Below are 10,552 nucleotides of genomic sequence, written 5' to 3'. Positions count from 1 at the left end.
AAATCATCGTTTGACTTGATAAAAAGTTAGCTAAATCTAAGCTAAGCAAACATTAATATAATGTAAAAATTAAAGAGTCTCGATTTCAAAATCTGATAACGAAATGTCTTATGCAAGAAAATATATCACTCCAAAACCACTGGATTTTGAGCATCATTGGAAGTGATTTTCGCTTTTGGTATTATCATTCCCTGACTTGTATCAACTGGCAGCTGTAAGGGGAAAAAAAATAAGAAATATTAAATTTGTCCTCTAAGTTAATTTTCATTTAAGGAGGAAATCATATTTTATGAAGTTTTTACAAATTTTAGTTCAACGTGATAATTTGGTGTAGAAAATTTAGAAATGAGTAACATTAAGGGTCGTTTAGTTCATAGACTTAGTTATACAGAAATTACTACAGTAATTGCTAGACGAAGATTAACCCGTACATATAACTAGGTTGTGGTATATAAGTTATACAAATAGTAATTATACTGGAAACAATATGATGCTATGTTGCTCCGATTCTCTGAAAATACTACCACTCCTGAGTCGAATCCTCCAAAAATGCAGTACATTTGGAAGATCCGACACGCATCCATCTTCATTTTTTAATAGTCCGAGCAACATAACATAAATGACCACGGAACAAAGTAGAAAAGTTTAACACTTCTTGAATTTAAAATGGGGGTTTAGGAAAAAAGGGGCGTGTTTTTAGTAGGCTTTTGGACATAATTAGAAAAGATAATTTGAAAAAAAAAATATGAATAAGTGTATTTGGAAATCGGGTTGGGTTTGAACATGTATTTAACTTGAAAAAGTGTTGAAATTCTGTGAGCGGAAAAAAAAAAACATCACTTGAAAAACTAGTCAAGATCATATTTTTAAATTTGAAACTCATCTTCAATAAAAACAAGTCAGTTCAATAAATAACCAAACGTTTTTTTTTTTTTTTTGGGGGGGGGGGGGGGGGGGGGGGTGGGGAGGAAGGAGGAAAAGGTGAAAATTTTGAAAGATAATAATTCAATTAAATAAAAAAATTAATTGCAGTTTATAATTTCTTACCCTAAGCGCAAGCGTCTGAATCAGGATCGCCAACTGAATTCTTCTTCAAAGCGGAGCTGCGTTTTAGTTCGTCAATCTGAACAAACAAAAATAAAATTAGGAAACAAATTATAATACTGGAATACAATTATTAAAGAATTGGATTTAAGGCTACTTACTTGTTCACGCAGGGCTTCATTTTCAAGCATAACCTTTTCCGCCTGCCAAAAAAAAAAAAAAAAAACAAAGCACAAGCTTTAATTGACAAAATTTAGGTTTCTTTATTTCAATGGAGAACTATTTCTTTCACTAGATTAGAAAAACATTTGTTATTAGTCAAGAAGCAAATGAGAATTTCCATTCATTTCCACAAAACTCACTTTAGAGTTTAGATACCTTTGAAAGAATTTTCCTCTCAGAGGCTAGGGGCGTATTACAGCCAACAAAGGATGATCAACTAAATATCAAGAAAATAATGTTGTATAAAATATTCTTAGCGAAATTCATGGCTTTGCGATAGTAAAGCTCACAATCTATAGATAAGCGGACTTGAACCTTTCTGCCTTTCATAGAAAATTAGTGAAAACTATTTGTGAAAAATACACTTATATTGGTAATAAAGGATTTTTATAACAATAAAAAAGGGGATTATTAACAAAAAATTAATAATATACCTGCAGCAGTGATTTTTTAAGTTTTTGCATCAGTTCTTGTTCCTAAAATTAAAAAAGAAAAAAAAAAACAGCTTAGTCATAAAGATCAGGAAAATGCTTCCCATTTTCTTTCTAAATTTTAAATAGGTGTTTAACTACATGTACTAATAACTAATTAGCAAAATTAATATATACCTTTCTGTCCTTCACAGCTAAAATGGCTTCACTCAATTGATGTTCTAAGTGCTGCAACTCTTTGAAGTTCAAGCCTTTAAGTTCCTCCCCCATCAATCGACTTCACATTATATTATAGCATGCAAAAACATAACATATCATTAAATTCTTTAACAATATCATCAATAATAAACCTTATCAATAATACTTATTGGATGTTTTAGTAAATATGGTTTATAAGTAAATTCGATAACATATAAATTCTTTAAAATGTCAGTGTGTATAATTAACCCTTTTTGTTAGGATTAGGAAAGCACATTTAAGAATATATGCTTGCTCTCCTTCTATAACACCCTAAGCAAGAAAATTTTATACCAGTAAACTTAGGAGATGTTCAATATATAAGAAGGAAGCTTCAGAGCCTGACGTGTTTTAAACAGAATTTTTTTCACCAAGAGCCATTTTTAACTAATTGAACAATAGTCACTATCTTGAAATTTCAAATTACACAAGTGATACTCAAGGATAATGCCATGGAGTTTCACTTGGGGAATGACTATGGCTATTGAAGAGCGGGCTGAAAAGTAATTACTATTTCTATGTTTTAATGGTAGAAATAGCATTCACCGGCCACTTTTCGGCCCTATAATTGAAAAATAACGAGCAATTTGCAGGATTGCCCTTCGCTGGGTAGCCTTTTTGTTCCTCAAAATGGTGGTCTTTAACTTTTGCCCTTCCGACCGAATGTCGCTAAAATTTTAAGGCAGAATTTGGGCCTTACGTGCAGAATTTGCACATGGATAGAATTTGTAAATTTTTGCCTTAAGGATTAAATTCTGCTTTGCGATTTGTTTTTTTTTTACTGAGCTGGGATTCGAACCCACAATCTCGAGGTACTAGGCGAAGGGCAAAACTTAAAGACCACCAATTTGAAGGGCAAAATTAAAGACCACCCCACATGAAGGCCAATCCGCGCAAAAAAAAAAAAAAAAAACTAATCATCTCTGTGATAAAGTCTTGGAGTACAAATTCTGGACAGTGACAATTTTTCAATTATGGAAGCTGAAATAAGCCATATATTGAGCCTAGACCCAAGGCGGATGTACAATATAAATAATAGGTTAGGCTCGTGTATGTGTCTACTGTTCAAAACATATCCGTTTCTATTATCAAATCTGTACATTTAGATTAATTTAAGCTTATATGTATTTAATATTTTAGAGTAAAAGCGTACATCATCTATTTATTTTTGTTTTGACAAGAATTAAAATAAAGACTTACCGTTGCAACTGACGTAGCATTGCAATTTCAACTCTGAAAGCATTCACTTCAAGCTGCAACTCATGAATGTTTAACAAAATCAAGATCTTTAAATTAGTTAATTAAAATTAAATAAATTGGAAATGTCTTACTTAAATAAATAATTAATGCAATCAATTGATTTATGTGAAACAAGTGTTTAATTACTACCGCTGCTGCACCATTTTCGATTGATTCTGGAGCCCCATTGTACCTTGCCAATGTGTGTTCCATGCTTCATTAAAAAAAATGAACTTTAATAAATGAAGATGCAATAAAATCAATAATACTAAAATAATTTAACTTCTATGCATTGATAACGCAAGAAGAAAAAGAAAAAAAAAAGTTAACCCTATTAGATCATTTAAGAAATAACTATGACTAACCATTGATAATCAGGGGCGAAGGTAGGCTTTAAATTACGAGTTCGACATAAACCAGTAGTTTTAGCTCAAAGATATATTCTTGAAAAGTTACACACCTTCATCGGCGTTGTTTTTTTTTCTTTTTACGAAAGGCCGAGAGCTATTTATCGAAGCTTTGGACTAATAAACGCACTTAAATAATTTTAAGTTATTAGACACCTAGTAATTAAGAATGACAAACACAAATTAGAAATGATACAAGCAAATTCATCTAACAGGGAACATCCACTAAAACCTTAATCTTTCTCAATTCTCAACTTCTTTTATTAAACAAATCATGAAAACCCTTCAAATTAATCAAACATACCATACAACAGAGAAAAAAACAAAAGAAATCAAAGAAAAGAAACAAAATAACAAATTAGAATCCATCTATCTATTTCTACCATCAAGTATTCAAACCTATTTGTCCGACTAATTTAAATGAATGACATGGCAGCGTAGGGGCAATTTAAGGAAAAAACTACTTCATACTAGAAATTTCTCCATTCCAATCATTCGATCCAGAAGGATCTATCCATCTACTAACAAAATTTTACAAACACAGTCTTACATAAATTAGAACAATAGAAATTTCTGCCCCATAGGATTTATTCAAGAGAAAAGCGCTCCTTTAAAGAAAATTATTCATTTTCGGGGTTCAAACCCAAAGAATTTATCTATCTACTAACAAGATTTTAAACAAAAAAGAATACACACATCAAAACAACACAAAGGCAAAAAGTGTATACACGTACACATCAATAACCAATCTTATAACAACAACAACAACATATATAGTATAATCTCACAAGTGGGGTATGTGAGAGCAGGATGTACGCAGACCTTACCCCTATCTTCATGGGGTAGACAGATTGTTTTCGATAGACCCACGACTTAAAAGCAGTGAACTTAAAGCAAGATAGCGACAACAAAATAACTAACCAATCTAAAAGAAAATTAAACAAGAACAAATACACATAGAGGTAAAACAAGTCTTATTTATTGAAAATAATAATAAAAAGATGAAATAATTAAATTTTACCTGTTACTAGCAAATTCATATTGCTTGCCGTTGTTGGAGAACACAATAACTCCAACCTCTGCATCACAGAGGATAGCCAATTCATTGGCTTTCTTAAACAATCCGTGCCTTCTCTTTGAAAATGTAACTTGCCTACTATTTGTGTTCTCAATTCTCTTGATCTCAACTTTTCCTCTCCCCATTTTCCCCTCTTTTCCGTTCCTCTCAATCTCTAAAAATGGGGTAATTGGTAATGGAGGAAGGAGTCAGGAGTCATGTGTTATATATAGTCATGTTGGATTCTTGAGGATGGAAAGTATTACTACATTGGGAAGGGAACAATGGAAAGAAAATAAAAGGATTTCCATATGTTGCAAGGTACTCTTGGTATGGAGTTTTCTATAAAAAGGTATGTTTGGATATTAGCATTTAGGTTGGAAAATAAAAACTTTTCTCATTCGGTGTCTACACCAGATCATACTATTTTGTCATGGTTAAGGTATGTATATTAATTTACTATGGTTTAGCAATAAATATAAGTTAAACACGTGTCATATCTTAATTGGATTGGTGTAAACACTGAATTTGATAGAGAGCACGTGTAGACACATGTGCGTAGAGTCCAATTCCAATTCCATATTGTTTAGGATTTAAACATTGACATAGCCTAGGATTATTTGTATTACTAAGAAGTGGGATTGCAAGAGTCTAATCCCAATATATAGAGAGAAGATATAGCTACATAGTCATTGCCTCACGTAGAGAAGCAAGAAGAGAAAACATATAGAATTATATTTTTACACTCAATATTATTCTATAATTTTTTTTCAATGGATACGTTTTTACCTAGGTTAGACCTCTGTTGTCCAATTTGGTACATTTTCATTTATTTTTCTAAATTGATTTTAGGATGTGTTTAGTATGACGAAAAATATTTTCTGAAAAATAATTCATTTTCTATTATTTGATTGTCGGAAAATAGTTTGTGACTTTCGTGATACTTAGATGGAGTTGACTGACTTTTTCAATGCAAAAATAAAAATGACAATCCAGTGCACAAAACAAGCATTAGCAGAGTCTTAAGAAGGAACGCACCCCAAAGAGTGTGATTAGACAACCTAACCCTAGTTGTTGTTTGATCTCAAATTTCACTCTCTCCATTTTCACTTCCTTTCTTTTGTTTTGTTTTCTTCACCTCTTAATTCCTGTTATCTATAAGGGGTGTTTGGTAATTGAGGAGGGGGTCATTTTTTATATAGTTGTTTTCACGCCTCGGATCATGGCCTGGGGCGTAATGCATAACACTGGAATACTGAACATTACTATGTTGATACATGTATTCATGAATTGATTATGGAGTTAAAGCATTAACTGTTCATAAGCAAACTGAGTTTTCATGACTGAGACTCATGGGATATCAAACACGAGTCTATACTGATTACGTACTGAGTTCCCGATATTCGAAATGGCAATCATGAACGAATTACGAAACTATATCGTTTAGAGAATAGAAGTTCTAAAGCTTTTCATGAAACTAGGGCTTAACTCTATTTCTAAAGCAATCTGTAGTAATCGTAAAAGAACATGGTATGGGGAAGACCAATAACATTCCTGCACGTAGAAAGTTAGCCTTACATACCCTAATCACTCTAAAATTTAAATAAAAGGGTTTGAACATTTGAAGAAGAAACCCAAAAGCTTGAACTTGAAATCTTGATAAGGGTATTCTTGAAAACCCTATGATTGTAGTGTAGAATCTTGTTAAGAATCCATATATAAGTGTTAGAATAACTTAGGAATACATGGGAGAGACTTACCTTGATGTGAAAAGAAGAAGAGAGGAGAGAAAAGTCATGAAAGGGCTTGGAGAAGTGAAAAATGGAATAAAAATTCGAAAAAGCGACTTTAAATGAATATCGGGTGCATCTGCGTTTGGCGCTTGCGCCGTAGATGCTAATGCTTATCAAGACAGAATCCTGGAAACTTCGGAGACGGATATTTGGCCCAAAGTACTTTAGGAAATATATCGCAGAATGCCTTCTGTGTCACAGATGCTTGTCTGACGGACTGCTCTTCGCTCGTTGAGTAAAAGGTCATAACGTTGTGTACAGATGTCTGTTTGACCTCCACTATATGTCGATAGAAAGGTATTCCAAAGGTACACAACTTTCATATTTTAAGTCTTCTAATTTCCCAATGGATTTTCATGTAAATAGGCTGGAAAGCAGACCTGCCATAAACTTAGTCGATTCTATAGAATCTTATGCACCTCACTATTCGTCTTAATTTCAAAACAACTATTTCCACCAAAACTTATCCCGATAGGAATTCACATATCTAATGTCACATTAATACTCATTTAAAACATTCACACCTAATCCAGATTAATGGAGTGTTACATTATCTACCATTGGGATCATTCGTCCTCGAATGATTGTCCTGGTTGTAACTACGGGGGCACTAAATCCAACACAAGTCTCTGAGCACTGGCGTGAACTCCCTGAGTCTGAGAGTCTACTTCTCAGGCAGCATCAACAGTAGCCCTTTTGCTAGTGGCTGACGTTCTCTTGGTGTACTTTTTTTTCTAGGCATTTTCTAAAATCCGTAATACGCATGACTTAGAAGAATTCCTAAAGGTACTGCTCTAACTGTGCGATCTAGAGTATGAAAGAAGTGAGACAATCCTGAATGTCTTAGTGGTCAACTGTTCACATGTATGGCGCGTACACACACATAAAATTGACCCTATTGGACACGCCTTCATAGACTCCTCCGGACACTTGAACCTATTGCTCTGAGACCAAGCTTTGTCACGCCTCGAATCATGGATTGGGCGTAATATGACACTCAGTGTCTGGCTGTATGTGAGCGAGTGAACCAATTGGCTGGCTGAATCAACATGAGATATATACCGAATGCGGAAATATAACTTAATACATGTTGATCTACCAAAATGTCTTACTGAAATAATCATTAATGCGGAATACTGAGATAAGCCTGAAAGTAGGAAGACGTAGCCAACATAATAATCTGCAAAACTTTAACTGAATACCACTCTAGTCTATGAAACCTCTAATGAATAATGAAGTACTGACTGATTACCGGGACAGGGCCTCCGCATACCTAACCGTCTATTATAAGTGAATGACTTAAAGATAGTTAATTGCTCGGAGAAAACTGAAGCTCACCAAGCAGCTGATACGAGAATCCTAGCGAGCAGATACGTCATCCTGTAAATCAGTACTTGCATCATGAAATGCAGGCCCCAAGCAAAAGAGACGTAAATACATTTGAATTATACTTGTATGTAAAACCAATTGGAAGAAGCAATTAGTTTTGGGGTGCTTGGGAAATGGCAGCCCAAATCACTAAAGATGAACATGCTGAAACTGAAATTGAAACATATTGATAGTTAAACTGAACAAGAGAAGTATAGTCACAAGTATTCCATGTTCTGAATGTGAAATCACCTGTTTTAACTAAGTTATATTCTATGGCCTCAAATCCAAAAGTAAGGGCACAAATCTATGGCCTCAGGCCCAAGTATACGTATACATAAACTGTGGCCTCGGGCCCAGATACAAGTGTTCAATATTCAATAATTATATTAAGAAACTGAGAATCATACTATAATGCATAGAACTGGAATACTGAGCATTACTATGTTAAGACATGTATTGATGAATTGATTATGGAGTTTAAAACATTAACTATTCATAAGCATATTGAGTTTTCATGACTGAGACTCATGAGATATCAAACATGAGTCTATAATGATTATGTACTGAGTTCACGATATTCGGAATGGCAATCATGAACGAATTACGAAACTATATCGTTTAGAGAATAGAAGTTCTGAAGTTTTTCATGAAATTAGGGCTTAACTCTATTTCTGAAGCAATCAGTAGTAATTGTAAAACAACGCAGCATGGGGAAGACCAATAACATTACAATACGTAGAGAGTTAGCCTTACCTACCTTAATCGCTCCAAACCTTGAAGAAAATGGTCTGAACTTTTGAAGAAGAAACCCAAAAGTCTGAACTTGAAATCTTAATATGGTTTTCTTGAAAACCCTATGATTGTAGCATAGAATCTTGTTAATAATCCATATATAAGTGTTAGAATAACTTAGGAATACATGATAGAGATTTACCTTGATGTGGGAAGATGAGGAGAGGGGAGAAAAGTCATGTTAGGGCTTGGATAACTGAAAAAATGGAATAAGAATTCAGAAAACGCGACTTTAAACGAATCTCGGGTGCATCTCCATTTGGTGCTAACACATATCAAAACAGAATGTTGGAAACTTTGGGACTAAAATTTGACCCAAAATGCGTTGGGAAATGCATCACAGATGTATCTCCAGCGGACTGCTCTGTGACCCTTCGGTAAAACGGTCATAACTTTGTATACAGACGTCCATTTGACAACCACCATATATCGAAACAGAATGCTGGAAACTTCGGGACGAAAATTTGACCCAAAATGTGTTGGGAAATGCATCACAAATGCATGTCCGGCGGACTGCTCTGTGACCCTTCGGTAAAACAGTCATAACTTTGTGTACATACGTCCATTTGACCTCCACCATATATCGATGGAAAGGTATTTCAAAGGATACAACTTTCATGTTTTAAGTTTTCTCATTCCCAACGGGTATTTAGTCGATTCTACCGAGTTTTATGCACCTCACCATTCGTCTTGATTTCAAAACAACTATTTCCACCCAAACTCATCCCGATAGGACTTCACATGTGTAATGTCACATTAATACTCATTTAACACGTTCACACCTAATCCGGATTTACGGGGTGTAATTGTGTTGAATTCTTGAAGAGTATAAGGATGGAAAGTGTTGCTATATTTGGAAATGGAAACATGAAAAAAGGGAGGTTTTTGGCAAGGTACTCTTAATATGGATTTTTCTATAAAAAGGCATGTTTGGGTTAGCATTTAGGTTGGCCCTCTATTTTTCAAATTTGGTAATTATCATTTAGGGCGTGTTTGGTGTGGGCGAAATATTTTCTTTTTCGAAAATTTGATTGTTAACTAAGTTGCTTGTATAAGAATATTAACGTAATAAAATCAGGTTCAAATATGATATTAGGACACATAAAATATATTTAGATTAGCAAGGATAGTAGCGCACCTTTTGAGTTATATCGGCAGATCGATAGAGGATAGGTTTTCCTCTCTATCATCATTTCATAAGATGCCAGCATCAATGAGACAGCTACCACACACAATAGATGATGTGAAATAACCCTGATAGTGTGCTTATACAAGGGCTATAGAGGGACCTAGCTGCAATTAATGAAAACTTGATAGATCATCTCATTATAAGCCTCACCGGGTTGAACCTGCACTTACCGTCACTCTAGACCCACAAAGCACTTAAAGTGCACAACCCAATAACCAATTATCACACTTATAATTACGCAAATGTTTATGCACTATCATCATACTTATAATTACGCAAATGTTTATGCACTATCATCACACCAAAACGTTTAAAATATATATATAAAATATTCTTAATAATGTAAGCCCGTTTTTCTTACAGCTTGGACTTTTCAAAAATACTATTGAGAGCGAGTTGGATCCTCCAAATGCAGTTCATTTTGGGGGACCGAAGACGGATGCGCCAACTTTATCAGAAAGTCTGAGCAAAATTTGTCGCCAGAAAATATTTAATGACTTTTCTTGATACCTAGATGAAGTTGACTGATTTTACGTTGCAAAAAAGTAGTTTAGTAATTCTAGTGCAATAAAGAAAAACCTTAATCATCCTTTGATCTCAAATTTTCCTCCCTCCATTTTCCCTTCCATTTTTTCCTGACTCTTTCTTTATCTCTAAAAAGGGGTAATGTAATGGAGGAAGGATTCATAACTTATTGAAGGGTCTTGGGATGGAAAGTGTTACCTCATTTGGAAGCAAATAATCCTAAAATATAAGGAAAATAATCCTAC

At 34.1% G+C, this 10,552-nt stretch overlaps 1 protein-coding gene across 1 annotated transcript; it reads right to left on the bottom strand.

Annotated features, from left to right (window-relative positions):
- Positions 1–5,147, bottom strand: LOC132614592 (agamous-like MADS-box protein AGL15). Its single transcript, XM_060329076.1, has 8 exons — positions 4,602–5,147; positions 3,324–3,387; positions 3,135–3,187; positions 1,875–1,974; positions 1,701–1,742; positions 1,206–1,247; positions 1,048–1,123; positions 1–212 (listed from the first exon to the last, which is right to left on the bottom strand). The coding sequence occupies exons 1-7, from the start codon at positions 4,781–4,783 to the stop codon at positions 1,049–1,051; spliced, it is 558 nt and encodes a 185-aa protein (XP_060185059.1). The 5' UTR covers positions 4,784–5,147; the 3' UTR covers positions 1–212; position 1,048.
- Between the last annotated feature and the right edge of the window lie 5,405 nt (positions 5,148–10,552).

Source organism: Lycium barbarum, chromosome 10, assembly GCF_019175385.1.
Source record: "Lycium barbarum isolate Lr01 chromosome 10, ASM1917538v2, whole genome shotgun sequence".
NCBI classification, from domain to species: domain Eukaryota; kingdom Viridiplantae; phylum Streptophyta; class Magnoliopsida; order Solanales; family Solanaceae; genus Lycium; species Lycium barbarum.
Note: the sequence above shows the minus strand (reverse complement) of the source record. Positions and strands in the feature narration are given on the sequence as shown.